General features: G+C 50.4%; 1 protein-coding gene across 2 annotated transcripts; it reads left to right on the top strand.

The window, feature by feature from the left end:
• The first annotated feature begins 437 nt into the window (after positions 1-437).
• IRF8 (interferon regulatory factor 8) lies at positions 438-21,321 on the top strand. Of its 2 annotated transcripts, none has more exons than XM_036441403.2 (9): positions 438-500; positions 4,099-4,273; positions 8,160-8,343; positions 10,681-10,769; positions 12,121-12,226; positions 13,349-13,396; positions 18,265-18,651; positions 19,646-19,761; positions 20,340-21,321. In XM_036441403.2, the coding sequence occupies exons 2-9, from the start codon at positions 4,100-4,102 to the stop codon at positions 20,514-20,516; spliced, it is 1,281 nt and encodes a 426-aa protein (XP_036297296.1). In that variant the 5' UTR covers positions 438-500; position 4,099; the 3' UTR covers positions 20,517-21,321. The 2 variants fall into 2 exon arrangements, with proteins under 2 accessions (XP_036297296.1, XP_036297295.1); XM_036441402.2 differs by having other exon boundaries at positions 13,346-13,396.
• The last annotated feature ends 240 nt before the right edge of the window (positions 21,322-21,561 follow it).

The following is a 21,561-nucleotide window of genomic DNA, read 5'->3' as shown; positions in this document are numbered from 1 at the left end:
GACGCCACCATCGGACGCCCACCCACCAACCACCCCACAGCCCTGATCTTCCCCGGGGGACCCCCGCCGAAGCCCTGACCGCCAGACAGCGTCTCGATCTCCGCCAAATGACCCCCGGTTTTCGCCCTGACATTGACCTGCGCGGGCGGACGCCCCCGGGGCGCCCCGGGAATTCCGCCCGGCACGCCCGCCCCGCGCCTCCCGGACCCCGGCGCCACCGACCCCGGAAGACGCCGCCAGACCCGGAGTCGCAGCGCGCTTCTCGCAAAGTGATTTCTCGGAAGCAGGCCGGCGGGCCGGTCGCGCCCGGTGGGCGTGTCCGGAAGCCTTCCCGCGCCCTGATTGGCTGGCGCGGCCGGCGCGTGGGCGTGTCGGGTCCGGACCTTAAATATGCGCGGGCCCCGAAGCCCGCGGGCCGCAGCTCCGGAGCGCGGCAGGCGAGCGTGGGAACGCGGGCGGCGGCACCGAAGGCGGGCGGCGGGCCGGGCGCGCGGCAGCAGGTAGGTGGCCGGGGCGGTTGGGAGGGAATCCGGCGGCGGCCAGGTGGTGCTGGTGGCCAAGACAGCGGGCCGTGACCGGTGCACCTACCGCCCGGTTTCTGAGCCAGCGGTACCGCTCCCCCGTGCCCTGTTTTCTCCAATCCTTCTATTTCTCAAGGTCCAAGTCGTTGATCATGATGCACCTAAATGGATTTGATGCTAAAAAAAAAAAAAAAAAAAAAAAAAAAAAAGCTAATTTTTCTTAAAGTCTGGTTTGCATGGGCGACTTTAGAATGGTTCATATAGTGAAGGGAAATATTTGCCTTTTATTATAAAACCTCCGTTGTCCTACTCAAATCCTGCTACATGGAATAATCCTTGGGAGGAGGGTCATAACTGTGAAACTGTCCAATAACCAGTACTGCTTGTGTGCGTTAGCTTGTGAAGGGGCAGGCTGGATTTTTTATTCTGATGGATGACAGGATATCTGAGTGGGGTTTGAGGTCCTAGGCTCCCCTGGCAAGAAGTCTGTATGGGGTCTCAATGAACAAGAGCATTTTGATGTAAAATGTCCCCAAGGCAAGGGCAGACTCCACGGTGAGAAGGTGAAATGAGTTACCCAGAGCTGTGAAGTGCTTCAGGAATGGAGAGACCACATGTTTCAGGGTTTTAAACGATTCCCCTAACATATGGAAGGATAGAACGACACTTTTTAAAAACTGGTTAGGAGCCAGCCTGAGAGTTTCCTTTTGGATTATGGCACGTTCCTCCATGTGAAGAATTGGGGGTGGGTTAGTTTTTGTTTAGCAAGATTAGGGCCAGAGGGAGAAATGGCTTTGATACTTTTGGGACTCGTGGTGGCAGGGCGGATGCCCAAGGGCCCTGAGAGGTGTGGGAGTAGGCGAGTCCTGCACCATCTGTAAGGCACATCCTGAAATCGGGTTGGTTGGGCCCAGGGCAATCTCTTATTACCTGCCTCCTGGGAAGCCTGACCCCCGGACTCATTTATAGGGTAGAGATTAGCTCCAGATAGGACTTGGCCCATAAAAAGAATTATTACCTAAAAATCAAGGAAGGGGAAGTTATAAACATGTGACTGGGCTTATAAAATTTTCCTGGCTCAGCATTTAGTGTTTAATAGATCATTATGGATATCTTAATGCTGCTTAGAATCTTTCAGGTGATCTCATTGAAAATTCAGGCGGGGCTGTCCATGTGCTGAGGTCTTATAAGCTAACCATGGTTTTTCTCTGCAGAGTGAGTAACTTAAGACCCCTTTGCTGGAGTTGGGTACCTTTCTGGGCCTGAGTTTTTCCATTTTTGAACCAAGAGCAGATGAATTAGATGATTTCTAAAGTTTGTCCAGCTTTTACATTCTGTGACTTAATTTTCCTCGTAATGCCAGCTCCTTATTTTCTTTTCTCTTTTCCTTATAAATCACCAAGAGAGTTGTCTTCAACAATTTTGGGGCAAAAAATCCCTACAAGAAGGCGTTGATCACTTTTTGGAGAAATTCCCATACAAACAAAATATTGCTTTTCATTTCAGGATGCTCCTGGGACAGGAACACTAGTTTGTGAACCTTGTACTAAGGGGGTGAGCAAAATGCTAGCGAGCAGGAACATGTCCTTCAATAGACAGATCCACAGACACCAACCTTTTTCTTGTCTTGTGCTCTGGCCCTTCTCCATGCCCCCCACACAGCTCCTTCCTCCAGGAGTGGACAGTCTCCACCTTTCCAGCAGGAAAGACCCATAGGAACTGCCAAGTTACTTTCTGGGGGGAACCTGGTGGTGTCCTTTCATTTCTCTCATTAGGTGCTCCTCCCGAATTTGTCCCATGTTTGTAAACACAGGGCCTGTTGTAGAATTGTGGGACACTTGAGGTCCATTCACTCTGTACTTGAGGACAACCTCAGAGAGAGGTTCAAACAGCTCAGCCAAGGTCTGGTTAGAGAAAAGCCTTTGCTGGAGCCTGCGGTTTTCAAGTTGAAGTCCAATGACCATTTCACACATTTCGCCCCTTTTAAATACACAACTGGGCAGTTGGGATTATTGGATGAAAAAGTTACATTTTGATGCCCTGACCAGTTTGGCTCAGTGGATAGAGCGTCGGCCTGGGGACTGAAGGGTCCAGGTTCGATTCTGGTCAAGGGCATGTACCTGAGTTGTGGGCAAATCCCCAGGAGGGAGTGTGCAGGAGGTAGCTGGATCGTTGTTTCTCTCTCATCAATGTTTCTAACTCTCTATCCCTCTCCCTTCCTCTCTGTAAAAAAATCAATTATATATATATATATATATATATATATATATATATATATATATATATTTTTTTTTTTTTTAAGTTACATTTGGTGCTCACAGAACCTCACCTCCTTCTCAGGACCTGAATACCTTCTCTGGCCCCATAGTGGGCCACCTGCAGAATTTTCATTGTTGCTTTATGGACCAGCATGGCTCTAGATGTGACCTTATTCTTGGGGACATTATGTCTTGTCACTGCTGATTCAAACTCGTTTGCCAGGAGAGGTCACATTTTAATCAGAAGAATAGAAATGCCTCTTTTTCTTTGGGTGGGCGTCTGTCCAACTGCCTGGGGATTTCCACCCCTCTTCTTGTAAATGTGGGCTGAGAGTTGATACGGCACGGTTGCTTTCTCTTTTCTCTGTGCTGTTGGGATAGCTGTCTGCTCTGGCAGAGTGTCCTTCCGAAGGATGTCTCTGGGCACGTTGGGATGGTGAGGTCCCCTGATTTTAGCACCTTCGGGCTAACTTTGCCCGTAGCCACAGCTGATTTCCTCACGCTTGTCTGCTCCCTCCCAGTTGGTCAGAAGAGTTCCTGAGGAAGAGAGTTGGGATAATAATAACAACATCTGCACTTGGAGAAGTCTTTAAAGACCCAGATGTTTTATACTCGTTGTCTGAGCCCTCATTACAATGATGCCAAGTACTGAGAGTTGTCCCCGAGTTTCAGCCAGTGAGGCTGACTCTTCAATGTTAAATGATGCTCCAGGGCCACCCAGCTGAGAGATGGCAGGATTCGAATGGTTCCTCCACTCTGCCCTTCCCAGACTCATGCTGTTACCATTCACCAGCTGTGAAGGAACAATCTAGAGGGATAGCCTGAGACTTTCCTCTTTCTTGGAGATCACAAACGTCCTATTTGCTCACAGACACTGGTCAAACTGAGCACGGAATAATGGGATTGGCTCTTAGAGTGAGAGGTGCTCATTGGAGGGACTTGGAAATGTAAAAACGACTTTCCCCTATCTCTTGCTAAAAATGGAAGGATGCCATCAGATGTGCCTGAAAGGAAACCTGGGGCCAAAGCTGGAAGGACAACATCTGGGTGGAGGGCAGCTGAAAGTTCCCAGGGAGCTTTCAGTTTTCATTCCGGGCTCTGAGTCCTGGAGGCAGGCATTGTCCTCTCAGGGCAGGCGGCCCAGAGTCCTGGATCTGAGGGTTCCCCCACTTCCCCCCACCACCCCCTGCTGGCACCTGTGTTGCAGCCCTCTGATTTTCCCATTAGTAGTTCTGGGCTAAGTACCTGGGGTGCTGTGATGAATGAGACAATGCTTGTAATGTCTTAGAATAATTTTTTTTTTTCCTTTTCTTTCCAAGGATGTGTGACCGGAACGGAGGCCGGCGGCTCCGGCAGTGGCTGATTGAGCAAATTGACAGCAACATGTACCCAGGGCTGATTTGGGAAAACGACGAGAAGAGCATGTTCCGGATCCCTTGGAAACACGCTGGCAAACAAGATTATAACCAGGAAGTGGACGCCTCCATTTTCAAGGTAAAGGCTGGGCTTCCCTCCCCTGACCATGAGCGTAGCTACTTCTGCCTTCCCTCACCAGCCGGGGGAGGTATTGAGTGACAACTTTCCTTATTTTCTTGAAAATTAATCCAATTTTGTAAAACAAACATGGATTGAGAGCAGAATGTGTCTGAAAAAATACACCATGCAATTTTGCAGCTATTATGTGGTTTAATCACTTTGTAGTCAGTTGTAGAATGGTGCATTTTTTTTTTTTTTTAATGAGATTGAGGACAGTTTCTTCATTCTTGCAAAGTTATAACTTCTGTTTGGCCATGTGGGGTCAGCTCAGTGAGAGAGACACCATCTGTCACGCCTTCCGGGCTGGGTCAGATGGGCTGTCCTGCTGCAGGTGTCTAGAAATAGTCTCCTTCCCTTGAGAATAGTGAGTACCCCACTCGCTGAGGGACTTGCTGTTTGGTTCCACCATTTGCATCGTGACCGCCAGCGCTGACGGAGGGTTTGCTCTGTGGCAGGCCTGGCCCCACAGGGTTTGAGCTTTCCTCTCACACAGTCCTCTGCAGGAGGGGCTGTCCTTGTCCGTGTTCTGTAGAGGCACTGAGAGGAGAAGTGACTTGTTTAAGGTCTCACATCTCCTGGATGATGGAGCCAGCATTTGAACCCAGGCAGCCCCACTCTGAGCCCATGCTCCCAACCTCTAGCAGTACCACTCAACAGAAATTGCTTGCCATTACACCTGCGACACCTAGATTCAGGCCGAGGAGCCGGGAGCCAGGGCAGCTTAGCTCTGCAGCCTAGTGGGTCATCAGACCCCCCCTCCCCCAATGCCCACCTCCCGGGGGGCTTCTCTAAGACTCAGGAAGCGCAGCCTTTACCCCCTGAGAGATTTGTAGCCCTAGTCAAGGTGAGCCCAGGCTTCCATTTTTGCAAACAGATGCACCCCAGGGGTCTGTCCCAGAGTCCAGGTTGCAAACTGCTGCTGCTGTGAGCTGGTTCTGTAGGCATTTGGGTCTTTCCCTTCACACTGCTCCCTGCTTCAGCTTATGCTCTGGGGGTAATGCCCACAGAACCGGCGGGACAGGGAGGGGACAGCGAGTGATATGGAGGAGGAATGGAGAGGCTGAGTTGTGAAGGGCCAGAACCAGACCGGAGACCTGGGATGAATGAGGGGAGCGAGGCCCTGGTGGACCCCATGGCAACACCAGACTCAGCCAGGGCGTTCTGTCTTCTGACACAAAAAGCCCAACATGACCAGAGATCATACCTTGGCCTCAGAGCAAGAGTATAAGTAGGTCAAAGTTGGCTTATGAGGCATTTCCGTCCTTCGGTTCTCTTTCTGACATTTGCAGTGGGGCCACACATGTAGCATTTCTATTAAATTTATCACCTGGGGTTGCAGGCCTCTTTGAGGATCTGATGCCAATCACTGGCCCTCTCCAAGAGGAGTGGGCACACGTGGATGTTTTGCACTCACCTTCAAGGGGCCCCATGTGGCCCGAATGTCCAGCAGATTTTTTTTTCCATCAAGGACCCCAGGTCAGGAGCCTGGATCCTGCCAGGTTTTTGAGCTGCCAGTGCATCCTTTCTCATGTGTGAGGGGGATGTGGATTCCTCTCATATAGAGGGTTTTACCGTCAGCATTACAGCGAACTTCTCTTGGGAATGACTCCGGCTACGTTTAAACAGTGCTAGGGTCCACCTGGTCAGCTGGGAGCTCTAGATCAGCGATCGCCAATCTTTCGGACCTCACAGACCACTGGTGGTCCTCAGACCACCTGTTGGCGGCCACTGTTCTAGATTATCAATGGCTATATGCCAGGGCTCCTCAACTGTGGACATCCAGGGCCAGGTTGTTCCTGTTGTGGGGTCATCTGAGCACTGTGGGGTATTTGGCAGCACGCCTGACCTTACTGACTGGATACCAGCTGCACCTGCCCCCCACATATGACAACCAAAAATGCCTCCGACATTGCCAGATGCTCCCTGCGGTGTGCTCTCCCCCTTCACATTGAGAGCGCCTCTAGGAGCTGACCCTGGCCAGGAAGAACAGATGAAGCAGAAGTGTGGGGTGCTGAGGGCACAGTCGCAGGTTGACCATCAGTAAAACTTCTTCAGGAGGAGCGTCCAGGGGGCTGGAGGCTGCATGAGCCTGGCTTGTGGCTTGCTGGAGGAGATGCTTCAGCTTCTGTGCTGGGGGGGGAGAATGAAATAAAGCCCCAGATTTATGCATCTTATGCAATGCTCTGCATGGCCGTTTCAACAGCGTTGAGAAAAATGTGCAAGATTCCCAATGTTTCCGTTGATTACGCAGTCGCTCAGTGTGGCAATCTGAAATGAGTGTACAATCTCAGCAGGAATGGGGGCGGGAGGGAGACAGGGCGCCCACCCAGAGCCGGGCGGCCACTGGGCAGGCGACAGCCTGGCCTGGTGAAGGGCAGGCGGGAAGAAGCCATCTCTGAGTTGCCCCGGCTCTGCTCACGCCATCCTCTGCGGGGCGTTTCTCTGCCCACCCAATGTGCCTGCTATTGGAAGGAGCCAGTAGGCAGGCCTTGATTAGACAGAGCCACTTAGGGATTTTCTTGTGATGTGGAGAACCCTTTCATACAAAGACAACCTTTTACAGATGTATGAGTTAAAACCGCTCTGTTTTTCTGCCTTTGTAAGTGGGTCTTACAAATCTACTTATGCCAGAGACCCCTTCTCTGTCTGCAGGCGACGTTCTGAGGTCAGCTTCATGGTGTGGACTAGAGATGGGAGGTTGCAAAGGACATTGAGTGCAGTGTATACCATCCCGATACACGATGAGGCCCTGATATCAGCTCACACTTACTTTAAAAAAAGTATTTTGGTTCTTTTTCATAATGCTCAGGGTGGAAATTGAGTTAAGGGGTTATTGACAGACTTCCCAATGGGGTGATATCTTAGAGCCAGCCCGAGAACCCTGGAAGCTGGGTCTCTGCCTTTCTTGAGCTCCCAGGGGATTGCCATTAAGTCAAGAACAGCGGGCACTTAATCCCATACAGGGCATTTAATCACCTTGGGAAAGTTGCCCCTTGGAATTACATTTTCCCAAGTGGGGTTGAGCATTTCCTCTAGCTCTGGTATTATTTTAGGTTGGAAGATTTTGCCCAATGCCAAAGGTTAGTTTCACCTGACAGCAGTGACCTCCTAATTGGTGTGCTCTGTATTCCGATTTTGAAATTAAAACGATGTCCCTTTGCATGTTTGATTTAAAAAATAATAATGCCCCATTCTACCTTTGACCTTAAATTTCCAGTTTTGCAACTTGGTTCCTAGTTCAGAGTCTAAGGTTTGGAGAGGTCAGGAGACAGAGCTGTGAAAAACCCAACAGAGGGAGAGGATATGTCATTGCACTTTAAACAGCGCCTGGGGAGATGGGGGGTAAGGCTCGAATCAACGCCAAAATGCAAAACACCGTTTCTATTAAAAGTAGCAGGGCAGCCAGTGGATGATCGCACTCAGGATTTTTGCAAATGTTTCCTTTTCATGCTAAATTTTCATGCCAGGGGCTGATTAAAAAAACACGCGCACACACAAATTGTTCTTTGTTTTGAACATTCTAGTGAAACCATGTGCACTTCCTCCTTGTGCTACTTGACCTCAGGCTCCTCCTGGCTCACTGGTCCAGGGTAGGAATTGTGTTGGCCTGAGTTCCAGTTTCAGCTTAGCTGGGAGATCTTGGGGGGTGGTCTCCTTCCTGGCCTGGGTCTTTTTACATCTGTTCAAGGAAGTGGTCTGATTGAGCCCTGAAATTCCTTGAATGAGAGTGGATGGCTAAACATGACTTTCAGGAGGGCGAGCGAGCGCTGGTGGTGACTGGCCCTGGATATATATCTGTGGCCGAGGGGCTGACTGTTTCACGTGCTGCTTTCTCTCCTTTCAGGCCTGGGCCGTTTTTAAAGGGAAATTTAAGGAAGGGGACAAAGCTGAGCCAGCCACGTGGAAGACAAGGCTACGCTGTGCTTTAAACAAGAGTCCGGATTTTGAGGAAGTGACAGACCGGTCCCAGCTGGACATTTCTGAGCCATACAAAGTTTACCGCATCGTCCCCGAGGAAGAGCAAAAATGTAACTATCCCTGGTGGGCACTCGGTCCAGCAGAGGCTGCAAGGGCCAGGCTTGGGGTGGAAGCCGCCGCCCGCAGGGTCTGGGGCAAGTGGTTTTTAGCTAAACACAAACAGCTCTCTCCTTTGTATAAGCGGACGTGGAATTCTCTTCCCGCTGACCTCACCCACCATCTGCTGACCAAGTGGCAGCTTCCAGCCGAGCGAGAGGTGGCGCCGATGGAAGGAAAGGGCGGGAGGTTGGGTGGCAGCCAGCTCTGCTGACCTGGCGTGTTGCAGGATATCCCTGGGGTCAGGGATGAGATTGGGCAGGAGCAGGGATCCTCTGACAGTGTCGAAGGGATTCCTTTTGTCTTCTAGCAACTCTCAGAGGCAGCCAGGGGACAATCAGGTGGACAAAGAAGGGAAGGCTGGCTAAAGTACAGAGTTGAGCTCTTGAGTGCATTTTTGGACGATGACACTGTGAGTTTCATTGCTGTGACTCAACATTGTCAGATCCTGATCATTGTTTGGGAATTCAGGATGTGATAATTCCTGAAGTTTCTCCCAGCTCTATCATCCCAGGAAAGCATCTGTGAAGAATTTAAAGCAGGATTGCAACAACATGCTGCACATCTTCCAAGGCCTGATACTAGTCAGACATCAACCAGGATATTATCTGGAGCTCGGATCTGGCCCCAGAATCCTTTTCAAAGTGGTGTGCTGTGCAGCTGCTATGAATCAGAGCTGGCCCATGAGATAAAAATCTAATTGCCACCCCTGCTTTAAAACATTTGTTAACACATTGATTTTCCTAGCCATGAGATGTAGCAATTAGAATATTGGCATGACATCCTTTTTTCTTTCGAAGAAGTCCGGTAAGGCCTGAAAGAAATAGAACTTTCTGGTAAGGGCTAACTAGAAATTAGGAGTGAGTTCTTCCCACTGTGGGTAGGTTAAAAATGTTGATGTGTAATTTGCTCAGTGAGGGGCAGAAGGCTGAGCCTGGCACTACCCCATAGTTTGAGTCTTATCCTTTCTGCTGCTCATTTGTCGTTTAATTCATTAATTATACATTAACACCTGGCTTTACTGAGTCTGAAGTCTAATCGATAGTCAGTACGAAGTCAAACAAGCTGACCTGGAAAATCAGATGACCCTTAGGGGAGACCTCTTAGATAATCCTCTGGGATGGTTTCAAAAGGCCAGTTGTCTTTTTGCTTTATTTCCCAGTTTTGGAAATATGTATATGTTTCCAATATATAAATATTTTTTTGTCACCACAAAGTAAATTGTGCTTTGAAGTAATGGAGAAGTTTCTTACTCCCCTACCCCCAGGGTCAGCCATGCTTGGACTGGCAGGTGACCCCAACTTGTTTATAGTATGAGGTACAGCTAGCATCACCTGCAAGGGTGGATGTTAAAGAAGCAGGTTCTCAGGGGGGAGGGGAGGAAAGGGGCATTGCATTTGCATAAAGTCTACACGGACCCATTGTCCTCTGTACTTCAGTAGTTTGCAAGCTATATGGGGGGTGCCCCACCTACCCCCTACTTCCCCCATCAACAGCTTCTCAGTGAATTCTTGAGTCTATCAAAGTGGAATAAAAGATCAGTGAGGATGAAACAACAGGCCAATTTTATAGCTCATTGGGACTAAAGTTATAATACATCTCACTTAATACACTGATAAGCTTAACGAGGTGAGTTTCTGGCTGGGCAGAGGCATAAGAGCAAGGAGGGGGCTAGCCTGATCCAGAGAGCTTGTTATGGAAATGCTCACATGCCTTTGGGATGCCTGATGAAGGCAGGTTCGAAATGGGCCTGGGTGAGTCTTTGTCGTGCGTGTGTGTGTGTGTGTGTGTGTGTGTGTGTGTGTTCGCGCAGAGATGCACACGTGTATATTTGGAAAGGCTAAAAGAAGATTTCCTGCCAATTAACTTTAAAGAAAAAAATCTAACCTGCAAACATATTTTGCCAGGAAACTTTGAGTGTCTACAAGTGCCCCAGCTTGTAAATTTAACCTCTGCAGGGGGTAGAGGGGGTAGACACCTGGGTGACAGGGATCTGATAGGCGTTCATATAAGAGCTCCATAAACAGAAGTAAGAGACCCAAGTGCTCTTTGGCCTCTAAGTGTTAGAAACAACAACAGCCAACTTCTCTCTTTTGATTTTGCTGATCAGATGACTGAAGAAGCATGGGAAAAAAATTTCTAGGCCTTTCCCAAACCAGGGAAGATACTGACTGACTTTTATTTCCTTCAACTCAGCATTTAGAAACAAACCACTGATGATGGCCTCAAGGGTGGTAGGGATGCCTCAGTGCCGTGGCCACGTTTTGTCATGCTTGTCTGCTTTTCCATAGGCAAATTGGGCATGTCAACTCCTGGCTGTGTGAATGAAGTCACTGAGATGGAGTGTGGTCACTCCGAAATTGATGAGCTGATCAAGGAGGTAAGTGGAGTCAGCATTTCCAGAGGTCTGGCCCGTCAGCGGAAGGTGAGCAGTGGCATTGTTCTTGCCCTGCCAACATATCCAGAGCCTTGGGCTCTCCCAGCAAACCTTGTCTCTACTGCAGCAAAGACAGAATGTGAGACTGAGCCACCTCTATGTGGCCAGCCTCCGCCAACTGGTCAGCCCGCTCACCTGGTGTCCTGTCCTTAATCCCAAGAGCTGGGGAGAGTGCTTGTTCTGTTAGGGATATTCCCTCAAGCTCTGGATTTCCATACTTAAACATTCTGAGTGCCAGTCTTTTGTAATGCATCCTGTATTTTCTTACCTTCTTAGCATGCTGCAGTGAACAAGATGGCAACTTTCCCTTCCTGCTTAGGGTTGTCCCTATGGCATGATTATTGTACTAGCTTTCATGGCTGGTGGGCTGCCTGTCTTCCATTACGCAGCTTTTCATCCTTGATGGGTTGGGAAGCCATATAACCAAGCTTGTTAGAATTGTGCGTAAATGTCATAGTAAATAGGCTATCGGTAAAGGCTTAATGGGGTCCTAGGCAATGGGTATTTGAATACCAGTTCTAGCTATTTGGATGCCATTTTCTTTTACTTTCAGCCTTTAAACTATGCTTTTATGGCTATTACAAGGTGGACATCGCATAGCTGAAATAATCCCACACAGCCCTTGAAAAGGGTGGTGGAGGTGCCATATAAATGCTTCTTAACTCCCATAGCAATGCCAAAATCCTTGACAGTAGCTTGGTGGTCAGGAAATGCTGATAACGAAACACAATGTCCTCCAAGCTGCCTGACGTGGCTGCACATGGCAGCTGTCACGCGTCTGGGTGGTCGTTGGCAGCAGGTCAGCGGAATTCCTGGTTTTCTGTCACTCCAACAATGTCCCGTGTTCCCTGAGGCTTTTCTGCTGACTCAGTGGATAGTGTGAACTAACAGGATTGGTGCCCAGATTTCAAAAACGTCTCTGAAATGGACTAACCAACCTCCTTTAGAAAGTGGGTCAGAGATGGAGAGCTGAGGCGTGATGTGTTGAGTGAGACTCACAAAAGCATGGCAGAGTCCATTCAAGGTCATGTGCGCTGGGGTCCCAGAACCGGCAACAGGCAGTTTCAGTAGAAGGTCAATAAACTTACTAAGGACCCCAAAGAAGCTAGGAATTCAGTTACGTAGTGTGATCACGGAGCATCCTGGATCTTTCAAGATACAAAGTAAAACTTCCCTTTAGTCTGATGAGCTAGAGGTGACGACAGTATGGTCTTAGTTAAGCACAAGCCATTCATCCTGACAGCCCGGGGCTCCTGCTTGGGAAGCCTAGTGACTGTGCCGTTCTTCCGTGCAGCGCCCTGTGGATGAGTACATGGGGATGGTCAAAAGGAGCCCTTCCCCGCCGGAGGCCTGCAGGAACCAGCCCCTCCCAGACTGGTGGATGCAGCAGCCCAGCGCAGGTGAGCATGGGAGCCAGGGCCACTTGCAGTGCTTGGGGGCTGGACTTGTTTGAGCGGTTTCAGCCTGATAGCAGCGGGGATGGGGTGGGGACGGGGGACCTGCCATGATCCCTATTTTACTGACGGTGACTGCCTCCCAGGAAGACACACGTGTCCTCATAGGAGGTGTCTGCCTCCCGAGCGGTTCCTGGGAAGGTCAGAGGGAGGGAGTGCAGCGAACTTCTCCAAGACCAGAGGGGATTCACAGCTCTGGGCCACGTTCTGTCTGTTAGATCCTCCATCCAGTTTCTTCAGACATTAGGGACCTCCCAGAGCCATGGACCGCCCAGAGCGGCGGCTGGAGAGCAGGAGAGCAGGAGAGCTCAGGAATGGGCACTTGCTCACGCAGAGCCCTGGATTTGAATCCCCTGTCAGAAGTTGCATATCCTTTATAAGGCTCAGTTTCCTCATGACAAATGGAGGCACCAGGACTGACCCACAGGGTCTGTAAGCTAAGTGAGGCATGCAACCTCTTCTTAGTTTCTGATGACCCAGCCCTCCACCGCCGCTTGAAATGACCCTCCTCCTGGAGCATGGGTGCTTTTGCTTCCTTTCTTGGCCTCTCCCCTACTGTCCCCAGTGGGAGACCAGGAGGCGGTCGCTAGCCTCATGGGCCTCAACGGTTGTGGGTGTGGGGTGGTGTCCAATCAGGGGCCCTGGGAAGCTCCCCTCCCTGGGCTCAGCAGCACCTCTGAGAAAGCTAGCTTGGACCCAGCTCCCCTGCAAGGCAAGGCCTGGATGGTGGACACGCAGTCCAGCGGTATTTTGGGAGCAGGGGGAAGGAAGCGTGGCCCCACAATGTCACACTGACACATGGTTAGAAATCCCACAGCGCAAGAGGAAGTCTCCCCCCCGCTCCACGCTGGTTGGGTTGAGGTCTGGTTTTCTGCGTTGATGAAACATAGGTCGCCACACTGAGAGGGAAAAACACCGAATTCGGCGGAAGCCTGTGGCAGGGCCCCAGGAGCACGCCATATGCGGCTTTTTAAGAAACTTTTGGAGAGGGGGAGCTTTTGGGTTGCCTCCCCCTGCACACAACTGAGCCTGGCTGTGTCTGAGTCTGCTTTTCTCTCCCTCCAGCAGGCTTGCCGCTGGTGCCGGGCTACCCCGCCTACGATGCACACCATTCAGGTACGGAGTGCTCTGGGCCGGGTCGAGTAGGGGACACCCTGAAGACAAAACTCGAAGGACCTGTGTGGGTTCTTGAGGGCCCCTATATGAGCACAATCTGGTGTCAGAAGTCGGGCACCTAATTCCTCTCTTTTCCTGTTTGGTTTTGGGAGTGAGCAAGTGGCTGGCCTTTCTGAGACTCTTCTTGGACTGGATCAACAAAGAGATCTGAAGAGCTCTCGCAGGGGAACTGCTATGGGAGAAAGAGTGCGGGGACAGACACACTCAAGGCCCAGCTCTTGCCCCTCTCATGGGACCCCAGTCAAAGTGATTGAATCACTTGGGACCTCAGGCTTCTCATCTGTCGAGTGGGGACAACAGTAGCAACTACCTCATGGGAGTGTTGTGAGGGTTACACACAGTGTTATTAAAACTTCCTGGTAGGGACATATGGGTCAGTGGATGTCACCAGTGACGGTTTCTTTTACTCTCTCTCACCTAAGTTTGTAACAAAAACAATGCTAGTAATGATAATGGTGGTGGTGATGGTGATGACAATGGTGATGATGATGATGGTGGTGGTGATGGTGATGGTAATGATGGTGCTAGAGATGATGATGGTGGTGATGATGGTGGTGGTGATGGTGGTGATGATGGTGATGACGATGGTGATGATGATGATGGTGGTGGTGATGGTGATGGTAATGATGGTGCTAGAGATGATGATGGTGGTGATGATGGTGGTGATGATGGTGGTGGTGATGGTGGTGGAGGCTGACATTAGTGAATGCTAACTGGGCCCAGGATCATCATTGAGACATTCATGGCCTAATCTCATTATCACTTCCCACCATCCTTAGGTAGGTGTTGTTATTTCCATTTTATCAGCTCAGAAACCCCTGGTCACAGAGGTTGTGGGCCACAGAGCTGGGGTGTGGCCCCAGGCTGTTCCATCCCTGCTCCTGCCCCAGATGACAGAGGTGCTCTCTGTGCCACATTGTTGTTAAATACATTGGGGACTTGGACCGTGTTCCTGCCAGCGGCTCCTGGAATTTACATTCAGGCTCATCACTGATGGCATCATCAGAGCAAAGGAAGCTGGTGCCTTCCCCCAAAGCGGCAGGTTCTGTGAGAAGGAAGCAGCCTGACTCATCAAGATGGGCCATGTAACGTTCAGCTGGGGACCCGAGGCCGCCTGGCACAGGGGAGGAAACGGGGCCCAGAGAGAAGTGTCTTGACCAAGGCCCTCATGGGATGAGTGTTTTGGATGGTAGAGGCAAGTTCTCACCCAGGCAAAAATTTTTTAAAGCAAACGATGCTCCCATTCATTGAGCCCTTACCCATTGCACAGTGGCCCTGGGAGCTGGGGACTGTTATATCTGGCTTCACAGATGAGGAAACTGAGGCTTAGTGGTGAAATCTCTCACCTCAGATCACACGGCTGGTAAGCGGGATTGCCGGGTTCAAACCCAGGCATCTGGCTCCAGGTCTGTGTTTAGATTTATGCTGGGCAGCCACCATGCTTACCAGAGGCTCAGGTCCTGGAGGCCCTGGGTCATGGGACCGGGCCTTTGACCTGGTTAGCTCTGGCCTATGGCCCTGGGAGTCTGCTGACCGGTGCTTCCTGGGGGGCAGGAGGGTAGTCTGGCACATGCTGCAGTGTCTGGGCGAGAAGACATGGTCTGAGGAGGAAGCTTCCTCAGTTATTCCAGAGCTGTCTCAGCACACAGCAGGTGGAATGACTTGCAAAGAAAACCCTACACCATTCCCCTAGAAGTTGTGGACTTTGGTACCTCTGCTCCGGTCACACAACTCCTCTCCCCACGTAAATAAGTTGTCAGGGGTCCCCAGTTCTTATCCCTGTAGGAACAGGAAATAGAAGGGTGAAGTGTTGGGAGGAAGACAACAGTGTCAGCAGCGACTGTGGCAAAGTGGAGGGGCCACACTCCGCTGGGCTGCTTGTGGTTCCTGCCCTGTGGACTGACAGACCCAGCCAGGCCCAATTTTCCCATTTCTCTGGAGGAACCAGAGGTCTGGATTTTAGGTGAAAATTTCCCATATAAAAGGTTGGCAGCAAATTAGTGTTAACAACACCTCACGCTGCTGACGGATCCAAACATGTCTGTGGCTGCCCGTTTGTGTTCTTAACTGTATGCATTTGAAATAACTGACAGTGTGGCTTGGTGCTTAAGAATACAGATGTTGTGCCCTGGCTGGTATGGGTCAGTAGGTTGGGCGTTGTTCCATGCACCAAAAGATCACTGGTTCAGTTCCTGGTCAGGACACACCCACGTTGCAGGTTCGATCTCCAGTCAGGATGTATATGGGAAGCAACTGATCAGTGTTTCTCTCTCTCTTCCTATCCCTACCTCTCCCTTTCTCTTTCAAATCAATAAAAAAAAAAAAACCCCACTCAGATGAGGAGCCAGTCTGCTAGGAATGGAGTGCATCCAGGCTCCCCAATTAGCAATTGTGCCATTGACAACAAGCACCTTAACCTGTTTATGACTCAGTTTTCTCACCTGGAAAATGGGTATAATTATTACTAGTCTTTACCTCATGGGACTGTTATGAGGGTTAAATGTGCTAATAGGTCCAAAGTCCTGGGAACAGCACTTGGAATGTACCATGTAGAACAAGGACTGTGGCTTATAATGTCAGGGGTCTCATCGATATAGCTAATCTTTTGTCCTGTTACCCCAATTTACTATTTAATAATCACCTATATGGTGCTGCCATATGCTAAGTACAAATGCAAGGTCATTTGATCCTCACAGTCACCCAGTGACGTGGGAGTATTGTTATCCCCGCTTTGCTGATGGAGAAACTGGGGCACAGAGTAGGGAAGCTGCTGCCCAAGGTCACACAGCGGGGATAATGCATCAGGCAGTGGGTTCCAGAGTGTGTGCTCTGCTGCCACTGTGGCCAGGCTGTCCCCTGGCAGGGCTGTCCTTGGTGGGCGGGTGGGTGTAATGGGAGCAGGACAGGGCTGCAGCGGGGCTCTTAGGATTGCCAAGGGCAGGACTGAGTACCTGGAGGCCCTTGATGAGTGGCTTCTGCTCTGTGTGTCTCCACTGCTCGCCTGTAGGGCACGGTGAGCCATGGCCCTGGCCCTTCTGGCTTGAATCTCCTCTGAGCCTAAGCTGTCCCCTTGCATTGGGGTCCCTGCCTGGACATCTGGAACACCTTGCCTGTTGCTCCAGAAGTTCACACAGTCAAGAGACACTAGGGTGAACGAAGGCCACAGTCATGACAGGGCAGAGGGGCAGAGTGGTGGCAGAGTCAGCTGGTGTGTCTCATCCATTGGGACAAAGTTCAGAATTGTTTCAGGGTGAAGGAAGTGGAATGTGTCAAGTCATCAGGCAATGCAGACATTGCAGACCTGGAGGGTGGGAGGGTGATGGGTGGGGGCAATAAGGCAGGGGGTCGGATGCGAGTGCTGCTTCTTACCTGCTGGGTGACTCCACCTGGGCCTTAGTTTCCCCAAATATCAAATAAATGAGTTGGACTGGAGCCCCTGCAACTCCGATTCCCTGCGTAAGTCTAGACTGCCCTTTAACGCCAAGTGGGAGGAAGTGGAGCCTGTGAACAACAGTGGGGAAGCTGTTTGCTCTTAGTATTTGAGCAAATGAATCTTGAGCGAAGCCTGTGGGAGTGCCCAGGGAATTGTAAGTGCACACGAGCACAGCTGAGGTGGGTGACCCCCACAAGACTGCCCCTGACAGTTGGGCAGGTGTGCGCTGCACCAGTGTAGGGGGGCACCATGGAGTTGGGCAGCTCACAGCTCATGTGGCTCAAGGGATCAGCCCCAGATTGGTCTTAAAGGCTCCCCCAAACTCACCAAGCTCATTGATAACGCATGTAATTCTCACAGGTTAAGGCGGGTAAAATGCGATGTCTCTAGGAGTACCCCTGAATTTAGCTGTTGTCCTTAGTTTAGAGGTTCCCACCCTTTAGGCCCTTGAGCCCCACCATCACACTTTGGTTTTCATATCTGGGTGCCACCTGGACTATCATGAAAATCCTGTTTTTCTCTTACTCTAACTTTTTAAAACATAAAATGACTTTAGGATGAGGACCATCTATCATTGCCTGGAAACGGAGAAGCAGATCTCTGCTATAAGTAGGAAATCAGAGGTCAAAGCACATTCTTTGAAGACCAGAGATTCTGTTCAGAGGTCCTGGCCAGAGCCTGCCCCTTGGTTAAAGGGAGGTTGCCAGAATGAGTGTTAAAGATCTGCCGGCACCAAAGCAGGCTTTGCTTCTTGGTGATCAGAGGTTGAGAGGATAGACATACATGTATTCTACACAGTTGCCTCGTTATATGACTATAGATACTCTAGAATAATGTTGCCTGCAGTGTCTGTGCTCATAATGGATGGATATGCTAGGTCTGAATTCGAGGTTAGTGAAAATAAAGATATACCTTTTTATCTTGACAAATCCTCAGTTCCCTGGATTTCAAATTAAGGATCAATGTTACATATTATAACACTGAATTATACAGTCTGACGTATAGCAGTGGTAGAGCAGTGCCTGTGAGGGGGAGCCAACATCCTAAGAAATTAAGTTGTCAAATCCTCATCACTCTTAGGGTGACTGATACATTGTGGCAGCTGTCAGCCCTTCCCAGAAGTAGGGAGAGCACGCTAATGGTTTTGTATATGAATCATTGGTTTCCTTAGCAATTCTGTGTACGTATTCATGCTTATAAAATTTTATTTCTAGAAAGAGTGCATGAACTTCCCAGAATGCCAAGAAGGTCCTGGACACACAGACAGTTAGGCTCCCCCAGTTTGGGAGGAAGAAGGCTCTGGGTATTTCCCCAGGAAGGACCAGGGAGAACCCCCTTCCCCTCAGCCTCTGACCAGTCCCCCTCTTTCCCACAGTCTTCTCCCAGATGGTCATCAGCTTCTACTACGGGGGCAAGCTGGTGGGCCAGACCACCACCACCTGCCCCGAGGGCTGCTGCCTGTCGCTGAGCCAGCCGGGCCTGCCCAGCGCCAAGCTGTATGGGGCGGAGGGCCTGGAGCTGGTGCGCTTCCCGCCCGCGGACACCATCCCCAGCGAGCGGCAGAGGCAGGTGACCCGGAAGCTGTTCGGGCACCTGGAGCGCGGCGTGGTGCTGCACAGCAACCGGCAGGGCGTGCTGGTCAAGCGGCTGTGCCAGGGCCGCGTGTTCTACAGCGGCAACGCCGTGCTCTGCAAGGACAGACCCAACAAGCTGGAGCGCGACGAGGTGGTCAAGGTCTTCGACACCTGCCAGTTCTTCCGAGGTCTGTATGCTGTCACCTTGCTGCCTGGGTCTTCCTTCCCCCCACCCCCAATACATTTTTATTGCTTTCAGAAAGAAAAGGAGAGGGAGAGAGAAACATCGATGGTGAGAGAGCATCATTGATCAGCTGCCTCCTGCACGCCCCACACTGGGGATCAGCCTGCATCTCAGGCATGTGCCCCGACTGGGGATTGAACCCCCAACCTCTTGGTTCACAAGTTGATGCTCAACCACTGTGCCATGCTGGCTGGGCTGCTGCCTGTGTCTCAAAGATCTCGCCTTCTTCCCAGGGCCATTTGTCACCCACATCCCCATGGGAATAAGCGAGGGCTAGAAGCACAGCTGCAGCAGGGGTGGCCCCTGTACTTGAATTCTGCTCTGCACTTGTTTTGCTAAACGATCCTGGGGAAACCTCTCTGTGCCTCGACGTCTGGCGTGTAGAATGGGGGAGCAGTGCAGCTCCTTCCTCGCACAGCTATTGGGGGGATTCAGGAACGTAGCTCTCTGCAGCTCTGTATGGGCTGTTCCTACACCCTGGGAGCTGGTTGGAAAGCATTTCCTTCCATAAGCCTCTGGGGCAGAATCTGCATCTTGGCCAGGGCCCAGGGGTTTGGCGTGTGCTGACCTTGTGCACAGAATCCTCGGACCACGCCCCCACACAGAAGTGCTGCCCACCAGCCATGGTTATTGTGTGGGGCGTAGAATTAGGTTCCCACTGTGTGTGTGTGTTCCTCCCAGAGGTCAGGGTGTCTGAAGTCAGTCCGTCAGGCTGCCTGCAGCACTGCGTGGGAACCCTCCTCTGTGCTCCAAAGCTCTCTGCTTCTCCCCCCTGCTACACCCAGGGGCTAGTGTCACATCTCTCCTGCCCCCTGGCCTGAGTCCTAGAGGCTTCCTGGAGAAGGGGCCCTGGAAAGGTGGGCTCCCGAGGCATGTGGAAGCGCAGGTGTGGAAGCACCGGCGAGTGGCCGACACCCCTTCTTCCTGTGTCTTTCCAGAGCTGCAGCACTTCTACAACAACCAGAGCCGGCTCCCCGACAGCAGGGTGGTGCTGTGCTTCGGAGAGGAGTTTCCAGATATGACCCCATTGCGCTCCAAACTCATCCTCGTGCAGGTGAGAGCAGGCAGCGCCGGGGCTTGTGGCCAGATGGTCTCCCAGCCCACACCTCTTGGGCTGAAGCACAGGCAGCGAGGCCTGGGGGGCTCCACTTGTGTGCAGAAGCAGACCTGGGAGACCTCCCAGTGGCAGCCATGGGCTCTTGCCACTGCAGAGCCATCTTCTCACGTTGCAGGACTCTCCCAATCTGTGTGCCTCCCCTGCCCTTTCTTTGCATGGCTTGTTTTTCAAAATCAAAACCTCCTTTCCAGAAGGATTCCACCCTGCCTTAAGGCCTATCTGACTTTAATAAGGGTTTTACAAGCCTTTACTTAACTGGTGTCAAAGGAAGGAAGCTCTAATAGTGGAATTCTGGACACTGGCTAGGCAAGTCGAGACACGATTGAAAAAGCATACATAGGAGTCTTCATAGGGAGCCCGCTTGCCCTTTCTTTGCATCTCCTTATTCTGGGTTCATTCATTTGGGAGTCGAATGCTAGCATTACACTGGGGTAATCAGAGAATCTGGCCAGGGTCAAAGGCAGTCCCACCTCGCTTCCCATCTCCAGCTCTGACCTTGTGCTCCATTCCCCTAGATCGAGCAGCTGTATGTCCGGCAGATGGTGGAAGAAGCTGTGAAGAGCTGTGGTGCTGGGTCCGTGATGCAGGCTCCCGAGGAGCCCCAGCCAGACCAGGTCTTCCGGATGTTTCCAGATATCTGTGCCTCCCACCAGAGACCCTTTTTCAGAGAAAACCAACAGATCACAGTTTAAGTCTCTCTCTCGGGCACCCCACCCCGCCCACCTCTCATATTTCATTATTACAATTACTGTTGTAATTATTTAAGGATATAGATCCCTCTGACCTGGGGTGGGATGCCTCACTCTGCTCTTAATTTAGTAAGGGCATGTTCTCTGAGGGCTCCACGTTCAAAGCGAAGTTGTGTCCAAATTCTATTGTTCAGGTGTCAACATTGAAGCCCACACCACGTGGTCTGCATGGTGTAACTAGAACCTCTGATTAAAACATGTATTTCTTGTATTGTCCCCTAATTATCATTAGTTGCTATGATTCTTCAGCATTTTGGGATAAGTGATATTTCCAAAGGCTTTCATTCAATTTGACTAGCGCATAGTTGCTTCCATTAAAGAAATTTGGTGATCAGCTAGTGAAGACAAGACTGCTTTTCATCTTTATCTTTTGCTAGAGCTCTAGATTTATGATTTCATGTGCTTGATTCGATGTGAAGTGTTTTTGTACTTTTAAGCATGTTAATAAGATTTAAAAATACATGAATAAGTACTTTAATAAGTATTATGAAGTCTCCCTTTAATAAGTGAAAGCAAAAGCTCTTGGCGAGTTGGGAGAACGTATATTCTCCCCAGAACTTGGTGCTAGGAAAGCGTCTCCATCACGGTGTGAACGGGTGAGTTCTGATTCCCAGACAGTGAAAGTTTTCCCTTTGGCACATTGTTGCAGGAAGCTTAGAGCTAAATTTATTTTTTTTCCCATTTCTGTAATTAAGTCATCTGAGATAGCCTCTCTGGCTGCTTCTTTCTAAATGTTTTGACCTGTTTTAAAAACATTTGTAATTTTAATTATACAATTATAAACTGCTTTGAAGCTTTTTCTTCCCCCCCCCTTCTTTTCATAAAGTGGGCAGGATAGAAAGCACGAATTCAAAATAAAGGGCGTTCCCCTAAAATATCTGCACGCTTCAACAGCTGACAGCTCGATCGATGTTTCTTTCTTTTCAGATTTAACCCATTGGAATTAATAATTATTCAAAGTGTGTATACATTTTTGGGGGACACCCTG

Source organism: Pipistrellus kuhlii, unplaced genomic scaffold, assembly GCF_014108245.1.
Source record: "Pipistrellus kuhlii isolate mPipKuh1 unplaced genomic scaffold, mPipKuh1.p scaffold_m20_p_17, whole genome shotgun sequence".
Taxonomy (NCBI): domain Eukaryota; kingdom Metazoa; phylum Chordata; class Mammalia; order Chiroptera; family Vespertilionidae; genus Pipistrellus; species Pipistrellus kuhlii.
This window is presented reverse-complemented; position numbering and strand designations above follow the sequence as displayed.